At 36.5% G+C, this 23,952-nt stretch overlaps 1 protein-coding gene and 1 long non-coding RNA gene across 3 annotated transcripts in view; one reads left to right on the top strand and one right to left on the bottom strand.

Annotated features, from left to right (window-relative positions):
* egln1a (egl-9 family hypoxia-inducible factor 1a) overlaps positions 1–23,952 on the bottom strand; it is a 124,397-nt gene that overhangs the window by 7,080 nt on the left and 93,365 nt on the right. The window contains exon 4 of one of the 2 annotated variants that reach the window (XM_069885060.1): positions 405–524. The exons of the other annotated variant lie outside the window; for it this stretch is intronic. Coding sequence (XP_069741161.1) covers positions 452–524 — 73 coding nt within the window. The 3' untranslated portion in view covers positions 405–451. The remainder of the gene's footprint in view (positions 1–404; positions 525–23,952) is intronic. 2 annotated transcript variants of the gene reach the window in all.
* LOC138736121 (uncharacterized) overlaps positions 1–23,952 on the top strand; it is a 77,977-nt gene that overhangs the window by 41,812 nt on the left and 12,213 nt on the right. The window lies entirely within an intron of this gene.

Genomic DNA, 23,952 nt, shown 5'->3' with positions numbered 1-23,952 from the left:
TTATCACCATAACACAGTGCTACAACATGACGTTTTCTCTGCAATAATGAAACAACCTTATCACACAGATTCAATTAATAATTATTGTCAATGTTTCTTTCTCTCACTAAGTTCCATAATCTTACACTTCTCCACAATAAATGCCATTTGTCATTTATGGTGAATTTCTTGGGAAGGGATACTGTAGAAAACAACCTAGGTGTTGTCTCACCAAGGCTCTATTCATTGCAATAAGGCTTCCTTATTCCTCTTTTCAAACTATCTTAATTACTTGCTGCACCTTGATGTTGGTTTTCAGAGAGAACGCCATTCATCATTTAACAAATGCACGATTTTTCTGTTTTTTTGCATCGCTTCACATTTTCCAACACTGTATTCAACCTGCCGTGTTTTCGTCCACTCACTGAGTTTGTTCTCGTCTTTATGAAGCTCTTTACATTTTTCTCTGTATTCATAATTCCACCTGGTTCAGTATGATCAGAAAACTTGGAAATATGACATTTTGACTCCTCAGCATTGAAAATCTGGACACAAGCACAAATCCTTGAAATAACACATTAATTGCAAGATGCAATGATCCATTTATTCTCACTCGTCTACTTTCTCAATAATAAAATTCAGTCTTTTTCATCAACTACTACCTATTCCATTCATTCACCAACATTTTGTACTGAACCTTATTGAATGCCTTCTGAAAATCTAAATATATCCATTGGTTTCTCCATATCCTTTCTCCTGGTAACATTCTCAAAGAAATTCAGTAGAATAGTTAAATATGATTTGCTTTTCATAAAACCATGTTGGCTCTGATGAATTTTATTAGTCTTTCTGGGGTGTTTGGTTTTTGTATCCTTAACTATAAATTCCAGCAATTTCCCTCCACTGAAAATATTAGGTTGAAAGGTCATTAGTTCTTAGATATATAATGAGAGTCCAGCTTCCAGTGGAGCAAATCCTTTAGTCCCATTTCCCCTCTTCTTATTTCACTGTGTACATGCCCATCAGTTGCCTCTTGATACTTTGGCTTTAACCTTTATCAAGTGGCAATTTATAATGTTTAATTAACCTATCAGTATATTTTCATGATGTGCAATGTACCCAGAGGAAACTGATCCAGTCAATGACAGGACATGTAAACTCTGTGCAGACAGCAGCTGAGGACAAGATCAAACTCTGAACTCTGGAACTAGAAGGCATCAGCACTAAATACCGTGTCACTTCCCTAACTTTCTCCTTCTCCTTCCTTAAACAGCAGAGTCAAGTTTGCTCCATAAAATCCACAAACTGTAGATCTTTGGGACATAATTAGTGGAGCATAATAACACCATTAACTTTAATGTAAATCACCAGGTTCCTTAGATTTATCAAGCTCATTAAAACATCTTGCACTAGTGTTTGATTAAAATTGTTCCTTCAGTTCCCAATTTCTATGAGAAATCATATTTATAAAAGAGGGTGACAATACAGATACTGCAATTCAGGAGGAAAGGAAGGAAGGAATGATAAAAACAGATGAAGAGAAAAGGCAGTTAACAGCTTTTAAAGTAGACAAATCACCAGCCCAATTTAAAAAAGGGCCAACTGATCATAATTTTCTGTCCTCTCTGAGGGCAGAAAAGATGTTGAAAAACTGGGAGGCTCCAGATAAAGCATGGGTGTTTCAAAATAGAGGGGAGGGGGTGGTGATGTGTCAACTGGACCTCAGAAATAGCATTTTTTTAAAAACTTTATTTATTCGTTCAAAAAACAAATAATATGACATATACAACAATTAACCATAAACATGAACGTTATTTTTTATATAGAAAAAAAAGATCCCCCCCCTTCAGCCAACTCTCCTAAGGAGAGCCATAAAGAAAGAAAAAATATTAAAGAAAAATTAAATATACATATTAAGATCTAATCAATGTAAATTGAAATGTAAATATTCTGAATATAACAGCCACTTATAAAAAAATTAATTATCACATGAAACATATGTAATTTTTTCCATTATTAAACAATATTTCATCTCATTATGACATCTATTAATATCAATCATATTTGTATCTTTCCATGTACTAGGAATACATTTTTTCGCTACAGATAAAGCTAAATATACAAAAGCAAGCTGAAACTTATCTAATCCCAAGCCTTTCAGAGGTTGCAAACTACCCAATAAAAATACTGTTGGATCTAAAAGTATTTTAATCTTATACAGGTATTCTAAAAACGATTGAATTTTCTTCCAAAAAGATTGTATATGTATACATGACCAAACAGCATGAAAAAAAGTTCCAACCGTATTAGCACATCTAAAACACAAATCTGATTCATGAAAACCATACTTTTTTAATTTTTCAGGTGTTAAGTATAATTGATGTAAACAATTAAAGTTAATTATTGCATAACGTGCATTTATCAATCTAGTTACACTATCATAACAGATATCTAACCAATCATCTTCAAAAAAAATAAAACCAGTATCCGCTTCCCATTTACTTTTAGATCTATCCCAACCCTTTTTATCCATACCATCCTGTAATATTTGATACACAGATGAAATATAACCCTTCTCTGGTACCTTCGTAAGAGAAATAGCATTTTTTTGAAAAAAAAAGTTCAATCAGTAAAAAATCATTTGGAAAAGGACTCAATTATTAATGATAATCGTGGTGGATTTATCAAGAACAGGCCTTGCCTGATCAAGCAAATGTTCAAGCATTTGAAGAAACAAAATTGATTGAGTTCTGCAAGAGAGAAGTGGGACTTTGTGTGAAATGGACACTTCTGCTGTTTTCTCCTTGACAGGGAGAAAGTGATCTGCTGTGACCATTGGTCATTTTGGATTGACCCATGTCTGAGTTAGGAAAGCAGAATCATTCCTGTATTTGGATCGTGACCATCCTAATAGTCATTTTGTCTGGCCCATGTCACACGTTTTGTTTTCCCTACACAAGGAAAAGAGGAGTTGTGACAACCATTTGCATGAAAATGCATTTCTCTGGAAGCAACTCAACGTGGATTCACAAGTTAAAGGCAGTCTGATCACACAGTCTCACCTACTTCATAATTACTTCTGGACATCAGTTTAAAAGACTGAACTTTGGAATTGTGTCTTAGATGCAATGGTTTAGCTAATCCACACAGACATAGAGGTATATTTGCACATAGTTGGGGTTAAGTTTAGATTTAAATAAGATGTTATATTATTAGTAGTTATTAATAAAAAAATATTGTATTAAAAATAACATTGTCTTGGTGAATTTCTATTGCTGCTGGTCTGCGACATAAATTAAGTAGTTGGAATAAAACACGCAAAATTACAAAATTATTGAAGCCAGAAAATAAAGTGAAGCTATAAACAATAAATTTGAGGAAACTAAATATAGCTGAACAAGAGGAATCTTGAAATGCTTGTCCACACACCCTCAAGGCCTGGTGGATAAATCTGTTAATGTAGATGGCACATAGATAAGTACTTTTCCCTTAATGGCCAAAGCAAAGAATGTAAAAGTAAGGTGATTATAGCAAAACTGTTTAAAATATTAGGTAGGACTCAGCAAGAGTTCTCGATATAATTTTGGTCATCAGATTTCAAAGAGGATCCTTAACAACAGAGCACAGAGAATTGTTAACTTTGCCAGGACTGGAGAATTTCAGACTGAGGAAACGTTAGAATGCAGTTCTTTAGAACATGGGTGACTAAGGAGCAATTTAATCAAGATATATCAAATTACAATGAACCTAGACTGGGTGAATAGAAATAGAAGTCAATAGTACACATGATTGAAAGGAAGTTGAGAAAAAAATCCACAAAGAGCATTGAGGGTCAGGGCTTCACTGCCTGAATAGCCAACCATTTCAATTCCGCAACCAACTCCTGTACTGACAGCTGTCCATGGTCTCACATACTGTCAAACCAAGGCCACTGATAATTTGGAGGAGCAACATCTAATTTTCCGCCTGGGCATTCTATAACCGAATGGCATCAGCATCAACCTCCAGTTCCTGTTAGCTTTCTGCCTGTTCTTCCTCTCATCCCCATCCTTGTCTTCTTTCTCCCAGTTCCCCATCTCCTTCTCTTTTCATTCACAGAGCCATTTCTCCCCCACCCCCTCTTGCTAATGTGACCTCCCTCCCTATCGGACTGTGTTCCTCCCACTGCCCCTACCCCAACCTGAGCACCTGCATATATTTTATTCATACCTTGAAGGGCTCAAACCCGAAACGTCTGTCATTTATCTTTCTTTTTGTTATATAAAGTATACTGTGTGACCTGCTGAATTCCTCCAGCTTTGTGTTTTTACTTCAATCATGGTGTCTGCAGACTTTTGTGTTTTACTCAAGTTGTTACAATGTTTATATTCAATGTGTACTATTGTTTGATTATTTAAAGGACCATTAATTCTCTTGACAAGAGGTGATAATGACCAAGTTCACGACTTCACTGCACCCTAGTGGCTTGTATTGTGGGACTGTGCCCTGCTACTTCTGAAATTTACAGTGAGTGACATTTGAGTTTCAATGTAAAACACACCAAAAAGCTGGATGAACTCAGCCAGTCTTTCAGCATCCATAGGAGACAAAGATATATTGCTGACATTTCAGGCCTGGGCCTTCTTCAAGGAATAAAATTAAGCTTATTCCTTGCTCTCAAGTTCTACAACCATGTTCTCACCCAGACCTACTTCCACAGCCACATGTCCTTCCTGGCTACTTTGCTCTGCTGCCATCTGGTGCCACATTGATTCCAGCTCCAGTTCAAAGCCTTCCAGGTTGGCCCCCATTGGGATCTCAAGTACCTGCGCTGTATTGACTCCTGCTCTCTTCGCTATGGACAATCCTCAGCTCAATGTGCAGGTACCAGTGGACCCTTGTTGTCGCCACCACTGCACTGTACCTCTCGCCGTACCCTGGCATGGACCTCTTCTGCACTTAATCCTCCACGAGATCCATGCATTCAACTGCTGATCTCTGCACACCTGGCATGCATCAAGGATGGGAAGCTCACATCCCTGGAGATTGCCGCCTTGGTGACCACCCATGCACTTCTCCACTCTGGCCCTGGTGTCCTAGAGGACCGAGCTCTTGACATGGGTCTCCACTCGGCCTTGGTGAACTACATGACCAAAACTTCGACACAACCTTTCACCCTGAACCCAATGGGCCAAAGGACCGAGCCTCAATCACAATCTCCCATCCTGGCTCCAGGAGCGCACAGTACTCTCTAACTCTACCCGCTGACTTTCCCAACCCTTCCCTCCCTCCCTTGGACCCTTCCTATTCTCTACCACCTGATCCACCTCATCCTCCTCCCCTCCCTGACACTCTCCACCTCAATGAACCTCCCTTGAAGTTCCCTGCTTGAACTTCCCCTTTCAGAGTCTGAATGCTCTGTCCTCAGTCGAGGCCTCACCGTCATCCCCCTCTGCCCACACCTCAAAGAGTTCCACGTACACCATGATGCTGAACTCTTCTTCCATCGATTTACTTCTCTATGCCTACTTCCACAACCACGATTCTCCATCCCCTCATTACAACTATTACATTTCTGGGGGAAGATGGTTTTCCTCCTAAATTTTTATAAAGAATTTAAAGATTTATTAATTCCTATTTTTATCAATAAATCATACTCTTCCAGAATCATTTTCAACAGTAATAATTAGTGCGATACCAAAAAAAGACAGAGACCTTTTAAAAAACTATAAGCCTATTTCATTATTGAATGCAGATTATAAGATTTTTGCTAAAATATTTGTGACAGAGTGACTAAATTATTACCTAACCTAATAAATATGGACAAGACAGGCTTTGTACAAAAGAGACAATCAGCAGACAACATGGCTAGATTAATTAGCATTATTCATTTAGTACAAAAAACGAAAATATTGAAGTATTGCTGTGGCTTTAGATGCAGAAAAAGCATTTTATAAATTGTAGTGGGACTTTTTGTTTAAGGTCTTGGATAAATTTGGGTTTCATCAAACTTTTATAAATTGGATTAAGGTATTATATAATGATCCCAAAGCTAAAGTAACTAATGGACAAATATCTCCATTCCTACTGACGAGATCAAGTAGACGAGGATGTCCTTTATCTCCAGCATTATTTATACTAGCTATTGAGCCACTAGGAGCAGCAATTAGGAGTGATTTGGAAATTAAAGAATTTAAGTTTATTTGCAGATGATGTTTTAATATATATATATATATTTTTTTTTTTTCCACACCATAAATCACATTAGCCATGATATACACTTTTTCTTTTTCACACATATACAGTGACTTTTTCTCCCCCCCCCCTCCTCCCAAGCCACCCCCCCACCCCCCCCTCATCCATTTTAGGTATACAATCTAGGTTGCATTAAACCCGTCAGACAATGTTGTCATTCAACAAAATATATTTGATGGAACATTAAAGTTCCTTGTGAAAATTATATTTTAATTTGTAAGAATATGGTTAAGATTTCTGGTTACAAAATAAATTGGGGTGGGGACGTCATGTGATGTAATGGAGGAAAGAGGTGGCCTCCCGAAGCTCCCAGCTAAATATAAAATAAAAGGAAAAGGGGGATGTCACATGATGACGTCGGGCTAGGACGGAAAATCTGCCTCCTCTGAGAAAAAGTCAAAAAAAGTGAAAAAGTGGAAAGAAAAGTTCTAAAACTCACCTGAACAAATTATAAACAATCAAGGCAAAAAATGTGAAGCTGCCAAAGAAAAATAAAGAAACCACAAAGAAGATGGAAGAAAAATAATTGGAAGTGAAAGAAAGGCCTACCTTAGAGAAGAAGCCAGGACCTGTGATGAAGCCTTCTCTCCAGATGAAGAGGGTCTCCTAGCGAGCTGCAACATCCCTGATGAGTCGGGGGAGAGCAACCCGACTGCGCATGCGCAAGGAGTCGCACATAAGCAGTCGGCAACAACGGGAGGCCCTGTCAGAGTGGTTTACTAACCCCTCAAGTCCAAAAAGCTGTCTGAAGGAGAAAAACTACCGGAGTTGGAAGAAAAAGGAGAGGAAGATGAGGAGGAGGATGAGGAAGAGGAAAAAGAAGAACAAAGCTCAGAGGAATTGTTGGAAGAAAAAGGGGTAAGAAAGAAAACTAAAATTATCCCTAAGACCAAGTACCTATGATTAAGAAAGCTAAAGTTAATAAGACGAGATATTAAGAGATCAGAGGCTAAAGTTAATAATTTATGTGAATTTGTAAATGAGATGCAGAAAAAACATCAAGAAATGGAAGAAAAAATTCAGTATTAATTTGGAAAATCAATTTCTTCAAGAAAAAGTAGATAAAGTACATGAAGGATTAGAAGAAGTGCTGGCGATGAACTGTCTCAAAAAGTGGATTCGTTAGAAAATTTTAGTTGAAGAAATAATATTAAGATTATTGGCCTGAAAGGAGATGAAAAAGATTTTATTCAATTTTTACAGCGTTGGATTCCAAAGACTTTTGGGCAAGAACACTTTAAAGGAGATATTGAGATTGAGCGAGCCCACAGACCCCTTGGAAATAAACCTCAGCCAGAAGAAAAGCTGAGGTCCATTTTGATCAAATTTCTTCGTTACCAAGTGAGGGAAAAAAATAGGAATTAGCAGACAAACAAGGTTAAAGAAAGAAAAGCACCATTAGAATTTGGAGGGAACAAGATTTTCTTTTATGCCGATATAAACTTTGAATTATTGAAGAAAATAAAGAGTTTTAATCCAGTTAAAAATATCCCTCAGTGTCATCCTGCAACTCTGAAAGCATTTGTTTAAGGAGATCCAAGTAGATTCTTTATGAATCCGGAACAGGCTGAAGAATATGCAGAATGCTTGCCAAACCTGCTTCAAGGATTGACCCAAGGAGTGGACACTTGAAGACGGAAAGCTATATTACAGTGTAATCTGGAAGCGGTCGGTACAACGGGTTCAATACAAGGCAAGGCTCATATCAGATGATTCTCCTTTGTTTTTAACATTATATTTAAAAGACAAGCAGGATACGGACTTTAGATGGAGATTTAATGGAATGTTGTTGAAAAATAAAAATTTTTGTTAGTAATGAGATAAAGCAATTGTTGAATGTTAATACTGATTCAATGGATAATAAATTTGTTCTATGGGATGCAATGAAGGCATATTTAGGTGGACAGATAATGTTTTTCTTCTAAAGTTAAAAGGAATATATGTTTTGGGGTCCTCTGTGCTTGTAACATTTTGGGGATCGTCTTCTCAGATTGAAAATTGGAGTTTTGGGATCTTAAACTTTTTGGAGTTTTTGTAATTTATTAGTTAATTGGGTTTTCCAAGCTCAATTAAAGCTTATGTGTGTGGAAAGCAATAGATGTTAGTACATTTTTATCACAACCATCTCCTGTGGAACTACAGAGCAAGAGAAAAGAGAAACTGATGGTTAGTCCTAAATCATTAAAGTTGACTGAAGTCAAGCATTGGACGAGGAAAATAGAAATACAGAGCATTTTTAGTGAAATATATAAGCAAGGGAAAATTTGTGGAGAAAGACTTAGAAAATTTTCTGGAGGATAGATTTTTTAAATTGTAAATGTAATTGCAGAAATTGAGGGTGGAAGAAGAAAGAGAGAAATGGAACTTTGAGTTGCAGATAACAATATGAGGCAGACCAAGCTGAAAATCAAAGAAAGGAAGCTGAAAAATGGAGGATGTATGAGTTACAGGTAGCTGAAAAACGGAGTGAGGAAATTGAAAGGGACAGACAGTTTCAATTAAAGAAGTTAAAAATTCAGATGGAGGGTGGTAAGAGAATTGAGGCTGTACTCCTGGTAGACAGGTAAATCTAGTTCCTCCTTTTGATGAGGGAGATAGATGCATACTTTCAGCTTTTTGAAAAAATTACTGAGAGCTCAAGATGGCCAAAAAAATGGTCTCTTATGCTCCGAAGTGTATTGAAGGGAAAAGCACAAATTGCGTACTCTAGTTTGACTACAGAGCAAGTGGCAAATTATGATACTGTTAAACAAGCAGTATTAAAAGATTATGAATTGGTTCCAGAAGCACATAGACAAAAATTTAGGAGTTTGGTGAAAACATGGAACTAATCTTATATGGATTTTGCCCTGGGAAAATCTGTATGTTTTGACCGTTGGTGCACCTCAAAAGGAATAAATAATGATTTTGACAGATTGAGAGAATTACAACGTCTGTTCCAAATGAAATGAAATTTTACTTGGATGAGAGAGATATGAGGACATGGTAGCAAACAGCTAGATTAGCAGATGAATTTGTCCTAATCCACAAAATACATTTCAGAATAGAAAGCCTGTTCACAGGGTTAATGGGGAGCAGTTTAGTCAACTTGTTCAGAGGGTTAATGTGTAGCAGACTAACAAGTCAGAAATTAAGTCTCGGGAGAATGTTAAAAGAAAAGATGAAGGTAAGGTGGGAAAGGACAGAACTTCTGGATTTGTATGTCATCTTTGTAAGAAACCTGATCATGTTTTTGCGAATTGTTTAGTGTTAAAAAAGAAACAAGGAGTTTTACCAGAAAGCATGTATTCAGACAGTTGAATTTAAGGAGAGCAGACGTTCCAAACGTGGTAAGGGTGTTATGCATGTTTTCAACTTTTTGTATCAGAGGGCTTGGTTTCAGTAAAGGAGGGAGAATCACAGGTTCCAGTTAAAATTCTTAGAGATACTGGGGCTGCTCAGTCACTGTTGATGGAAAATGTTTTAACTCTTGACCAAAAGACTGACACAGGGGAGAAAACTTTGATTAAAGATGTTGGAGGTGAGGTAGAGTCAATATCTCTTCACAACATAGTGCTGAATTCAGAATTAGTTAAAGGACCTGTTGTAGTGGGAGTAATTTTTTAAAAAATTTTAAACGTTCAACATATACAATACATTAAACCCATTAAACAATGTCATCACACAATGAAAATAAACAAGAAAATTGTGTCATCTACTTTTACACACTGGGTCAGTTCATTTCGTCCTCTTCTCCTTCTGTCATTTTAGGTGGTGGAGGTCCACGGTAGGACCTCTCTGTTGTGTTCCCTGTACAGTTCCCAAATTTGTTCCAATACTGTGATGTTATTTCTTAAATTATACGTTATTTTTTTCCATTGGAATACATTTATTCATTTCTATGTACCATTGCTGTATTTTCAGGCTATCTTCTGATTTCCAGGTTGACATTATACATTTTTTTGCTACAGCTAAGGCTATCATAATAAATCTTTTTTGTGCTCCATCCAAATCGAGGCCAAGTTCTTTACTTCTTATATTACTTAGAAGAAGGATCTCTGGATATTTTGGTATGTTATTTTTTGTGATTTTATTTAATACCTGATTTAGATCTTCCCAAAACTTTTCCACTTTCTCACATGCCCAAATTGCATGTACTGTTCCCATTTCCTTCTTACAGCAAAGACATCTATCTGGTACTGTTGGGTCCCATTTATTTAACTTTTGGGGCGTGGTGTATAGCCTATGTAACCAATTATATTGTATCCTGCGTAACCTCGTGTTTTTTGTATTTCTCATAGTTCCGGAGCATAGCTTTTCCCATGTTTCATTCTTTATCTTTATGTCTTGTTCCCACTTTTGTTTAGGTTTACAGCTTATTTCATCGTTCTCTTTTTCTTGCAGTTTGATGTACATTTTTATTATAAATCTTTTAATTATCATTGTGTCTGTAATCATATATACAAAACTGCTTCCTTCTGATAACCTTTGCCTGCTTCTCAATTTGTCCTTCAAGTAGGTTTTCAGTTGGTGGTATGCAAACATTGTACCGTGAGTTATACCATATTTGTACTTCATTTGTTCAAAAGATAATAATTTATTTCCCGAAAAACAATTTTCTATTCTTTTGATCCCTTTTCTCTCCCATTCTCTAAAGGAAAGGTTATCTTTTGTGAAAGGGATTAGTTGATTTTGCGTCAATATTAGTTTTGGTAGTTGATAATTTGTTTTATTCCTTTCTACGTGAATCTTCTTCCAAATGTTGAGCAGATGGTGCAGTACTGGTGAATTCATATGTTGCACTAGCTTTTGATCCCATTTATATAGCATATGTTCAGGTACCTTCTCCCCTATTTTATCTAGCTCTAATCTGGTCCAATCTAGTTTTTCCCTTGTTTGATAAAAATCTGATAGATATCTTAATTGTGCTGCTCTATAGTAATTCTTAAAGTTTGGTAGCTGTAAGCCCCTTTGTTTGTACCATTCTGTTAATTTATCTAGCGCTATCCTCGGTTCCCCCCTTTCCATAAGAATTTCCTCATTATTTTCTTTAGCTCATTGAGGAATTTCTCTGTTAGGTGAATTGGTAACGATTGAAATAGGTATTGTATCCTTGGGAAGATATTCATTTTAATGCAATTTACCCTTCCTATCAGTGTTAGTGGTAAATCATTCCAATGTTCTAAGTCATCTTGTAATTTCTTCATTAATGGTTGATAATTTAATTTGTATAGATGGCCTAGATTATTATCTAGTTGAATACCTAGGTATCGGATTGCTTGTGTTTGCCATCTAAATGGTGATTCTTTCTTAAACTTTGTGAAATCTGCATTATTCATTGGCATCGCTTCACTTTTATTTGCATTGATCTTGTACCCCGATACTTCTCCATATTCCTTCAATTTCTTATGTAATTCTTTTATTGATAATTCTGGTTCTGTTAAGTATACTATGATGTCATCTGCAAATAGACTGATTTTATATTCCTTCTCTTTTATTTTTATCTCTCTTATTTTATTTTCTATTCTTATCAGTTCTGCCAGTGGTTCTAGAAACATAGAAGATAGGAGCAGGAGTAGGTCATTCGATTGTCTATCCACAGTCAACTCCCCCATAAACACCACCCAATCAATCTTACTCAACTCCCGTCTCATACCATCATAATTATTCCCTTTATTTAAATTCAGGACCTTAGTCTCGGTTTTAATTTCATCACTCTCCATGTCGAGTGAGAATTCGATCATATTGTGATCGCTCCTGCCCAAAGGGCCTCGTACAACAAGATTGTTGATTAGCCCCTTATCATTGCATAATACCCAATCTAAAATGGCGAACAGTGAGAGAGATAGTGGACATCCCTGCCTTGTTGACCTGCTTAATTTAAATTGGTTTGATATATACCATTTACTGTCACCTTCGCCAATGGTCCCTTATATAATGCTTTAATCCAATTAATATATTTCTCTGGTAGGTTGAACCTTTGTAGTATTTTGAATAAATAATTCCATTCTACTCTGTCAAAGGCTTTCTCTGCATCTAAGACAACTGCTACTGTTGGCGTCTTGTTTCCTTGTACTGCATGGATTAAGTTAATGAACTTACAGAAATTGTCCATTGTTCATCTTTTCTTAATAAATCCATTTTGATCTAGTTTTACTATTTTTGGTACACAGTCGGACAATCTGTTTGCTAATAGATTAGCTATTATCCTATAATTTGAGTTGAGTAGAGATATTGGTCTATACGATGGTGGTGTTAGTGGATCTTTCACGTCTTTGATATTACTGTAATTATTGCTGTTTTGCATGAATCTGGCATGTTTTGTGTTTCTTCAATCTGGTTCATTACTTCCAGGAGAGGAGGAATTAATATGTCTTTAAATGTTTTATAGAATTCTATTGGGAGTCCATCCTCTCCCGACGTTTTATTGTTTAGTAGTTTTTATAATATATCCTGTATTTCCTCCATTTCAAATGATTTTATTAATTTGTTTTGCTCCTCTTCTTGCAATTTCGGTAGTTTAATTTTAGCTAGAAACTCATCTATTTTGTCTTCTTTCCCTTCGTTCTCAGTTCGATATAATTGATCGTAAAATTCTTTGAAGTTTTCATTGATCTCTGTTGGGTTATATGTAATTTGTCCCTTTTCCTTGATGCCAATACTGTTCTTTTAGTTTGTTCTGTCTTAAGCTGCCAAGCTAGTATTTTGTGCGTTTTTTTCTCCTTGCTCATAATACTTCTGCTTTGTCTTCATTATGTTCTTCTCCACCTTGTACGTTTGTAGTGTTTCTTATTTTATTTTTTTGTCCGCCAATTCTCTTCTTTTTTGTTGTATCTTCCCTTGTTGCTAATTCTTTTTCTGTACTTGCTATTTCCCGATGTAGTCCTTCTTCATCTTAGTTACATAACTTATTATATGCCCTCTGATGAACGCTTTCACTGCATCCCATAGTATAAATTTATCTTTCACTGATTTTGTATTTATTTCAAAGTACATTTTAATTTGTCGCTCAATGAATTCTCTAAAATCCTGTCTTTAATCTCCATCTATATGTTCTCAGTGGGATGTCCTCCAGCTCCATTGCTAATAACTGGGGTGAGTGATCCGATAACAATCTAGCTTTATATTCCATTTTTCTAACTCTCCTTTGGATGTGGGCTGATAACAGGAACAGGTCTATCCTTAAGTATGTTTTATGTCTACTTGAATAATATGAGTATTCCTTCTCCTTTGGGTGTTGTCTCCTGCATATATCCAAAGGTTTCATTTCCTGCATCGATTTAACCATAAATTTGGTTACTTTGCTTTTTCTGCTAGTCTTTTTTCCAGTTTTATCCATCTTTGAGTCCAAATTAAGGTTGAAGTCCCCTCCTATCAGTATATTCCCCTGCGTATCTGCAATCTTCAAAAAGATATCCTGCATACATTTTTGATCTTCTTCATTAGGTGCATATACATTGAGCAAATTCCAAAATTTTGAATATATCTGACACTTTATCATTACATACCTCCCTACTGAATCTATTATTTCCTCCTCTATTTTGATTGGTACATTTTTATTGATTAATATAGCTACTCCTCTGGCTTTTGAATTACATGATGCTGCCGTTACATGCCCTACCCAATTTCTCCTTAATTTCTTGTGTTCCACTTCAGTTAGATGTGTTTCCTGCATGAATGCTATATCAATTTTTTCTTTCTTCAGTAAATTTAACAGCCTCTTCCTTTTGATTTGGTTATGTATTCCGTTAATATTTATAGTCATATAGTTCAACATGGCCATTTCATACTTTGTTTACCTCTCATTTCCGTTTCCTCATCACCACCTTTCCCCATATCCATTTCTGTTCACTTTTTTTGAACGCTTCTAAAACACAAAATATTTCCACTATTCCCACATCTAAAATTCCCTTAACCCCAAATATCCCCCACCCCTTCTCTGAGTTGCCCCTTGCCGGGCAACCACAACTTCCCTCTCCATTTGGATTGCGAACCCGCTCGCAAGTGTCAACTGATTTCGCAGTGACTGTTATTCTCTCCCACCAAACCCCCTCCAGAAAATACTTTTATCTTCACATATAACAAAGCTCACCCTCTTTTTCCCCCCCTTCCTTCCTTCCTTCCCTTTTCTTCCCCTCTTTAGTTCTTACTTATATATCATTTTTCTTCTTTATATGAAGTTTGTCATCATTCTTTGTTCTTGTTTCATCTCTTCATCTCTCTTTCTGTTTTGCAGGCGTTCTGCAAATTCTCGTGCTTTCTCCGGATCTGAGAACAGTCTGCTTTGCTGCCCCGGGATAACTATTTTAAGCACCGCTGGATATCTTAACATAAATTTATAGCCTTTCTTCGACAGGATCAATTTTGCTGTGTTAAACTCCTTCCTCTTCTTCAGGAGATCAAAACTTATGTCTGGGTAGTAAATTTTTTTTTGACCTTTGTATTCCAGTGGCTTTTTGTCTTCTCTCATTTTTTTCATTGCCTTCTCCAATACATTTTCTCTTGTACATCTTAGGAATTTTACTAAAATTGATCTTGGTTTTTGTTGTGGCTGTGGTTTCGGGGCTAATGTTCTGTGTGCCCTTTCTATTTCCATTCCTTCCTGCATTTTTGGCATTCCCAGGACCTTAGGGATCCATTCTTTTATAAATTCTTTCATATCTTTGGCTTCTTCATCTTCCTTAAGGCCCACTATCTTTATATTGTTTCTCCAATTATAGTTTTCTGTTATATCCATCTTCTGAGCTAACAACTCCTGTGTTTCTTTAACTTTTTGATCAGTTTCTTCCAATTTTATTTTTAAGTCGTTCACTTCCATTTCTACGGCTGTTTCTCGTTCTTCCACTTTGTCTAATCTTTTCTCTATTTCTGTTATGACCAGCTCTATTCTGCTCACTTTTTCTTCTGTACTTTTCATTTTTCTTTTTATTTCACTAAATTCTCATGTCAGCCATTCTTTTAATGCTTTCATATATTCTTGAAATTTTTTTAATCTATGTAATGTCCATTCTCTTTATCTTCTATCTCTGTGCAGAGCTTGATGTTCTCCTTCTTCTGTGTCTGCTCTAGGATTTGTGTCTTCTATTTCTCTTCCTTGTATCTTTGTCTCTTCTGACTTTCTTGTTGGGCTGCTTGTCTCAGTTTGTTGTTTTTTTTTTATGGTGTCTTGATGTTGGTCCTCTTCTTCTGGGCTGGTTATCTGTTGTGTCTCTGGTTTCCTTTTTTCATTCTCACCCTTCCCGTTCCTATTATTTTCTGTATCTTCCCACTGGGAGCCCTGCTGTCGGGTCATACTCAGCTGTTCATGTTGTAGAGTTCCACTCCACATCTGGTCCCCCCTGATGTCGGTGTTGTCTTTGTCGTGCGCGGTTGCGCACCTCTGTTTGGCTCTGTGAGACATCTTTGCAGTCCTGCGTTCGATGGGTCGCGACCCTGCAGGGTCTCCACTGACCTCGGGGAGTGGGCTCCTCTTTCCATGACGGGTTCCTGCTTTTTCATACAGGTAAGGCCTTCACCTTTCTCTTCCGGCATCTTTTTTTCTTCTTTTCTTCCCGTTGTTTTTGGCTTTTCTTTCTTTGGTGCCATTTCCTCCACACCTTTATTTTTTATTTGTTGTGATTTGTGTATCTGGGACTTTGTTTTTTCCTCACTTTTTTTCCTTCTTTTCTGGAGAGGGTTGGTATTCTCCTACCGGCCACTACTGTAGTAGGAGTAATTTCAAAGTTACCCATGCAGGGAGTCTCATTTTTATTAGGGAATGATTTGGCAGAGGATAAAGTTGGGTCAGTTTTGAGGTGAACAAATCAGCCTTGTAAGGATGATGTTGAGGAGAATTGTGAGATATATCCTGCATGTGCTGTAACCAGGTCTTTGGCTAAGAAAATGATGAGAGCAGAGGAAGATCCAGTTGGTAGAGACTTGCCCAGTGCTTCTGAAATAGTTTTGAAAGAGCAGGTTAATTGTGAGAGTGAGGATTTCTCTTTGTCAAGGAAAGAGTTAATTCAGCAACAGAAACAGATCTTATTGACTTGAGGGACAAATCAGTAAGTGAACAGGAGATTAAAGAAATGGCTTGTGGATATTACTTGAAGGATGAATTGTTGATAAGGAAATGGAGACCTCTTGACATTCCTACTAATGAAGAGTGGGGGGGGGGGGGGGGAAGATTCATCAGATGGTCATTCCTAGAAATTACCTGAATGAAATTTTAAATCTAGCCCACAGTACACCTTTGGGTGGTCATTTTGGTGTAAAGAAAACCAATTTTTTTGGCCTGGTTTGAGGAAGGATGTTGTAAATTGGTGCTGGACATGTCACTTTTGTCAGGTTGTGGGGAAAACTAACCAGGGTCCTCCAGTAGTTCCATTGTAACCTATTCCTCTTGTTGGGGACACTTTCACTAGGGCTATTGTGGATTGTTTAGGTCCCCTCCCTAAAACGAAGTCTGGGAATAAGTACTTGTTAACAATTTTGTGTACGGCGTCGAGATTTCCAGAAGCTATACCATTAAGGAATATTAAAGCAAAAACGGTGCAAAAGGCTCGGGAAAGATTTTTCAGTTTTTGGATTCCTAAAGAGATCCAGAGTGATCAAGGATCTAACTTTATGTCTGGGTTGTTTCAACAGTTGATTTATGAGTTGAGAATATAACAGATCACTTCATCTGCGTACCATCCTGAAACTCAGGGAGCTTTAGAAAGATTTCATTCTACTCTTAAAAATATGATTAGGATTTATTGTCTGGAGAATGAAAAAGATTGGAACGAAGGTATTCATTTATCGTTATTTGTAGCAAGGGAGGCTGTGCAGGATTCATTAGGTTTCAGTCCTTTTGAAATTGTGTTTGGACATCAAGTTAAAGGACCTTTAATGATAAAAGAACAGTGGATTAATGAGGATGTGCAGTTGGACTTGCTGGATTAATGAGGATGTGCAGTTGGACTTGCTGGATTAATGAGGATGTGCAGTTGGACTTGCTGGATTAATGAGGATGTGCAGTTGGTCTTGCTGGATTATTGAGGATGTGCAGTTGGACTTGCTGGATTAATGAGGATGTGCAGTTGGACTTGCTGGATTAATGAGGATGTGCAGTTGGACTTGCTGGATTAAGTTTCTAAATTTAAAGATAGGTTACAAAATGTGTGAACTTTGACTTTAGAAATGGCTCAGGGTAAAATGAAGCGCTTATTTGACAGGAAAGTTCAAGTGAGGAATTTTAAGACAGGAAATAAAGTTTTAATTTTGTCCCCAACACATAACAATTCTTTGAAAACTAAATTTACTGAACCTTATGTAGTTAAATCAAAACTGAATGATGTTAACTATGTTGTAAACACTCCAGATTGAAGGAATAAAGCTCAGGTTTGTCACATATATATGTTGAAACCTTATTATGAGAATAAGGGTAGTGGAGAACAATCTGTATCAGAGGGGTTAGTTGTTGACAGGGTTGAGGAAGTTATGGATCATAAGATTATGGAAACAGAATCTTATGAGGTAACCTTAAAGAAGCCATGATTCCTGTTTGCCTGTCTAACTCAGCAATTTTGGAAAATCTGGGGGAAAAGTTAGTCACAAGAACAGATGCAGTTGAAATAATTACGTTTGAAATATGCAAATTTGTTTCCTGATGTGCCAAAACGGACATCAGTGATTTATCATGATGTGGATGTGGGAGAGGCAAGTCCCATAAAACAGCACCCATATAGAATAAGCATTCAGAAGAGTAAAATCAGGAGGTGGAATATACATTGAAAAATGAACTCAGATTCTCCTTCTGTTCTGGTACCAAAACCAGATGGAACTGCTAGGTTCTGTACAGATTACAGGAAGGTGAATTCAGTAACTAAAACAAGAACATTCTTGGAACAACTATTCCAAGAATAGGATAAAATTGAGAAAGCTAAATTTCATACTAAGGTGGATTTGTTGTGTGAGCCTCTAACTGAGAGAGGACAGAATATTTTGGCTTTTGTAACTCCATCCGGTTTATATGAGTATAAGGTATTACATTTTGGTATGAAAAATGCCCATGCAACATTCCAAAGGATGATTAATTCGGTAATCCAAGGGTTGACACATACAGATGATTATATTGATGACTTGGTCACAAAAAGTGACACATGGGAAGAACATCTGAGGGAATTGGACAAATTGTTTGCAAGATTATCCAAAGCAAACTTAATTGTTAATTTAGCAAAAAGTCAATTTGGACATGCTACCGTGACATACTTAGGTCATGTAGTTGGTCATGGCAAAGTTGCACCTATTCAAGCTAAAGTGAATGCAAATTCTGAATTTCCTATTCCCAGTGGCAAGAAAGCAGTGAGAAAGTTTTTAGGAATGGCAGGGTATTATAGGAAATTTTGCTGAGGTTGCTCTTCCTTTAACCAACCTTTTGAAGAAAGAGGAGAAATTGGTTTGGACTAAAGAGTGTCAGACAGCTTTGGAAAATTTAAAGGAGATGCTATGCCATTACCCGGTTTTAAAATCTCCTGATTTTGACAGACCATTTTCTTTAGTAGTAGATGCCAGTGAGGGAGCCACAGGTGCGGTTTTATTACAAAAGCATAATGAAATTGAGCATTCAGTTGCCTACTTTTCAAAAAAATTCAATGTTCATCAAAGGAACTATTCCACTATTGAGAAGGAACTGTTGTCTATAATATTTGCTCTGCGGAATTTTGATATATATGTCAGTACCTTTCATGAACCAATTGCGATATTTACTGAATAAAATTTTTGAATAAAATGAGGAATAAAAAAATTGTTAAACTGGGGTTTAATATTGCAAGAATATAATCTGCAATTTAATCATATCAGAGGTACAAATAATGTGAGAGCAGATTGTTTGTCAAGATGTTAAAATTGATTATGTATAGAAATATTTACTCAACATTGGGTTATATTATTACAACATGTTAGATATTGTGAATTTTTATCTCTTTAGTGATTTTAAACTCAGTTTAGTTATAACCGAATTTTAACTCAAGAGTTAAATTTCCTTTGTAGGGAGAAAGTGTGACAGGTTATGTGTATTTTATATTGTATATAAAATTTAAAGAAGATAAATTGTGGCAGTTTTTTTAGTGTAGGTTACATACAAACACTTCAAAACAGATCTCAATAAAATACTGGAGCTCTGCTCAAGCCAGACAGCCCAGCTCCGAGTGCCTTTGCAAAAACTTTGAAGAGTGCCTATAGGGACTTCACAAATCAATTGTTTTGGAAAGCAACAGATGAAAGAATTCGGAGGATTAGGTTCTGAGCCACAGTCTGTCTGAATGCAGTTGGCTGTTCTAAGAGGGTTTTGCAAGCAGAGAGAAAAAAACCAGGCTTTTGAGAGAGAGAGAGAGAATTCAGTTCTACAGTTCAGCATCAGCAGCAGCTGGGACTGGAACAGGACAAGCTGGAAAACTTGTGGATAAACTCCATTTTTAAGACTGGTTGTGAGTTCCTAGTTCAGCCTGGTCAAAGCCCTCGTGGTCCATACAAGAGGAGACGACTGGCTGCCTAATGTTTCACTTGAAATAAGGGGAAAAAAAAAGGAACTCTGTGGTGACCTGAAAGAAAGATGTTATCTTCTGGAAAACGCTGATGGGGCAAGTTTCTTCGGCAAGACACTGAAGTGACTGGTTACCAGTTGTTGGTGTCCAGCAAATAACAAATATCTCTGAAAACCGACAAGAACTTTCCTGAGCGGTAACCATTTAACTTTCAAGCAGCAAAGCCTGGTGAACTTCATAAATGTTACATTCTGTGCACAGTATAAGAATTGCCTGGAACCAGTGAACTTGGAGGAGTGAGAAGTGAGATTGGACTGTGAATTAAAGAACTTTTCTGAACTACCATACACATTACATACACATGCATTTAGAATTAGAAGGGGGTTATAGTAATAAATTAAAGTTTGATCCTGTTTTCATGTTTAAAGGTAATTAAAAGCAACTTTTGTTTAAGTAACCATTTGTCTTGGTGAATAACTATTGCTGCTGGGTTTTGGGCTCCTCTAGGCTCATAACAAGTGGAAGAAAAAAAATGGAGAAGACTACTGAAAGAGTGGTTAAAGTGGAAAAAGAATTAAATGAATGTGCTACAGAAAAAGCAAAAATATTGGAAAAGATGGATTCTTTAGAAAATGTTATGAGATTTAATAATGTTAAAATAGTGGGTCTCAAAGAGGGAATGGAGTGAGTAAATCCTATCTGCTTCTTTCAAGAATGGTTACCAAATGTCCTGGGAGTACAAAAAGTCAGAGCAAAGATAGAAATTGAGAAAGTATATAGATCTCCTTATCCATGTTCAGGAATGATCAAAATCCACACACTATATTAATTAGATGCACAAAATTTAATAATTGTGAAAAAATTAAGAGCTGCAGCAATAAAGGTTAAGGAGAGAGAAGGAAAACCACTGGAAGTTGAAGGTGAAAATATATTTTTTTATCCTGATATAAGTGCTGTGCTAATATTGCATAGAAAGGAATTTAATCCACTGAAGAACACCCTTTGGAAAAAAGGTTACCAATATGTGCTGTGTCAACCAGCCAATTTGAAAATTATGATTATAAATGGACAATTTTTTTACCGATATTGAAACAGCAAAGCATTTTGCGAACAAATTATCAACTTTGAAGGAAAATGAGAGAACTTTTTTTAAACTTGATTCTTTAAATCTAAATTATGATACTATTTCCTACTGTGTATTTGTTTAATATGAATCCTTTGGAAAAAATAGTATAAAATTTTCTGAAATTGTTTTGCCTGGGAGTTTGGTAGGCTAGCCTCCAGAATCCATACATACGTGTTTGTTAGTGGGTTTTCCCGCTACCTGTAAAATAGAAGGGGTGGTGTAATTTTGAATTTTGCACCGATGGAGGGTTCTCACTTTTTTCCTTACTTTATATTTTTTTCTTGAGGCTTCATATTTTTTTTGGAAGTGTTGATATTGCGTCCTATGTTTGAGAGAAGTGAAAATGGTTCTGAAAGGAATGTGGTGTTGGGGGATAGAAGGAAATGTGTGAAATAAATATAACAATAATAATATGTTTTTTTGTGTGGAATATGAAACTAAAGATTTTAAGTAATGGTAGAAATTTTATGTTACTTTTCTACATTTTTGAAATCCACACAGATAAAAAGGGAAAAAGATCCCTTTTGTTTTGATACTACTCCTAAAAAATTTTTCTATTCTTAATAATACTTTTTTTCCCTCTGCTGTGTTGTTAGCAGTGGGCCTATCTTTGAGAGAAGGGGAATGACTTTTGAAAGGAGTGACAACTAGGGGTTTGTGAAAGTGGGAGGTGATTGGGGAGAATAGATTGGGTTTTAAAGTCAACATGTAATATTGTTTATATTATGATATTGTACAATGAATTTTGAATATGGATGAATGAATGACTTAAAACAAAATAATTTTTTTAAAATTAAAAAATAAAGTGGGATAAAAGTAAAATTATGTTCCTTACAGAATAAGATTATAGTCATTGACAAAGAAATACTCAATTTAAATGGCCAAAAGATGCATTTAAATATTTAGAGATATGAGAAGATAATAATCTAAAAAATTTATACAAATTGAATTATTTTCCATTACTCAAAAAAGGTTGAAGAAAATTTTTAAAAATGATTTTACCTATAACGTTAGTAGGAAGAGTTAACCACATTAAGAATTGTATTCCCAAGAATACAATATATCTTTCAAACCTTACCAATATTACTACCACAAGTTTTCTTTTTCACAAATTAATTAAACATATAAGGAAATTTATTTGAAAAGGAATATTTTCAAGAATTTCTAAAGAAAAACCTTGAAATATGAACAGGGAGGCCTTCAGATTCCTAACTTTAAGAATTATTACCAAACGGCTCAAAGGAGATTTATTACTTATTTTTTTGAAGGAGTAGAAAAACTGGCTTGGGTTAAATTAGAATTGGATAAAATAGGAGAGAGATTAGCAGAGGAATTTATATATAAATGGGATTCAAAATTAATAATATTTGGTTAGTAAAGGTATCAATAATATTGAAGATTGTTATGAACAAGGTCAACTGTCATTTAGGAATAAATACAGAATAACTAATAATACTTTTCTGTTACCTTCAATTGAAAGATATTTGAGGGAAAAGTTAGGTCCCAGCGATGCTGTTATCTACTTGCAATGAGGTGGAAACTCTTATTAGCAGAGGAAATACGAGGAAATTTACTTCTGCAATGTATCTTTTATTATAAACAGGAACTACTAAACAGGGAATGCATAAATCTAGACAAAAATTGGGAGTTGGATTTGAATATTACAATTGAAGAGCAAAGATGGTCAGATCTCTGTTGAGATTGTATGACAAATACCATTAATGTAAGATATAGGTTAGTTCGATATAATTTTTTTACATCAGCTATATTTTTGATGCCACAAAAAAATGAATAAAATGAAATCAGATTTATCAAATCAATGTCTTAGGAGTGGTGAAGAGAAAGGAACTTACTTGCATAAAACTTGGTTATGTCCTAAGGTAAAGCCTTTTTGGGTGGATTTAGGAAATTTCTTTGAACAAGTTACCGGCATTGTATTTCCACAAAACCCAAATTTATTTCTATTGGGAAATACAGAAGGAATGGGACCCACGTTGAAACTATCAATATACCAAATGAAATCTGTTAAAATAGCATTAATGGTGGCAAGGAAGTGTATAGCAGTGTCCTGGAAATCGGATTCACATTTGAGTATGGGAAGATAAAATGCAGAAAATCAAAGCTGTATTCCCTTAGAGAAAATTACATACAATTTGAGAAACAAATACAGTAAATTTTTGCAAATTTGGAGCCCATATATGCAAATTTTAGATATAGATATGTAATGGTGTTCTTCAAACATCTTGAGACCTGTGCCAGTCTTCTTCCCTAAATTGATCATATAAACCTTGCTGGTGTCCTGTATGTTGGAAGCGATTCTCCAAGCAATCCATGAAGCTATTCTTCTTTTTCTTTACTCTATAATTACAATATATATATATTTTTTACCCCCTGAAGTCGCCAATGTCCGCGCTGAGCTGTGTTCGTTTGGCGAGGCTAGTCCACCACTCATTTTGGATCTCCCGGAGTTTGCGCTGAAGATGGCTGCATGCGCGACGGAAGGCTTGTTTTTTCTCTGGACAGGACGGCTTTGTAAGGTGAGCCTGGTGGGCAGCTCGCTTCTTTGCCAGCAGCTCCTGGATTTCCTGGCTGTTTTCGTCAAACCAGTCCTTGTTTTTCCTGGAGGAGAAGCCCAGTACCTCTTCAGTGGATTGCAGTATGGTAGTCTTCAACTGATCCCAGAGGGTTTCAGGGGACGGGTCCGTGAGGCGGGTTGCAACGTCGAGCTTTGCTTTGAGGTTTGCCTGGAAGTTTCCTCTCGCTTCGTCTGACTGCAGTTTTCCAACATTGAACCTCTTTCTGGGGGCTTTATTGTTCCTGGGCTTTGGCTTGAAGTGAAGGTTGAGCTTGCAGCGAACCAGCCGGTGGTCAGTGTGGCATTCCGCGCTAGGCATGACCCTGGTGTGGAGCACATCTTGTTTGTCACTTTCTCGCACCAGGATGTAGTCCAGGAGGTGCCAGTGTTTGGATCGGGGATGCATCCAGGTGGTCTTAAGGCTGTCCCTCTGCTGAAAAAGGGTGTTTGTAATGACAAGCCGCTGTTCTGCGCAGAGCTCCAACAGGAAGCGCCCATTGTCGTTGCACTTGCCGACGCCTTGCTTGCCCAGGATTCCTGGCCAGGTTTCTGAG

This window comes from Narcine bancroftii, chromosome 6, assembly GCF_036971445.1.
Source record: "Narcine bancroftii isolate sNarBan1 chromosome 6, sNarBan1.hap1, whole genome shotgun sequence".
Classification (NCBI taxonomy): Eukaryota; Metazoa; Chordata; class Chondrichthyes; order Torpediniformes; family Narcinidae; genus Narcine; species Narcine bancroftii.
The sequence above is the reverse complement of the archived record's forward strand: the minus strand, read 5'-3'. Positions and strand labels throughout refer to the sequence as shown.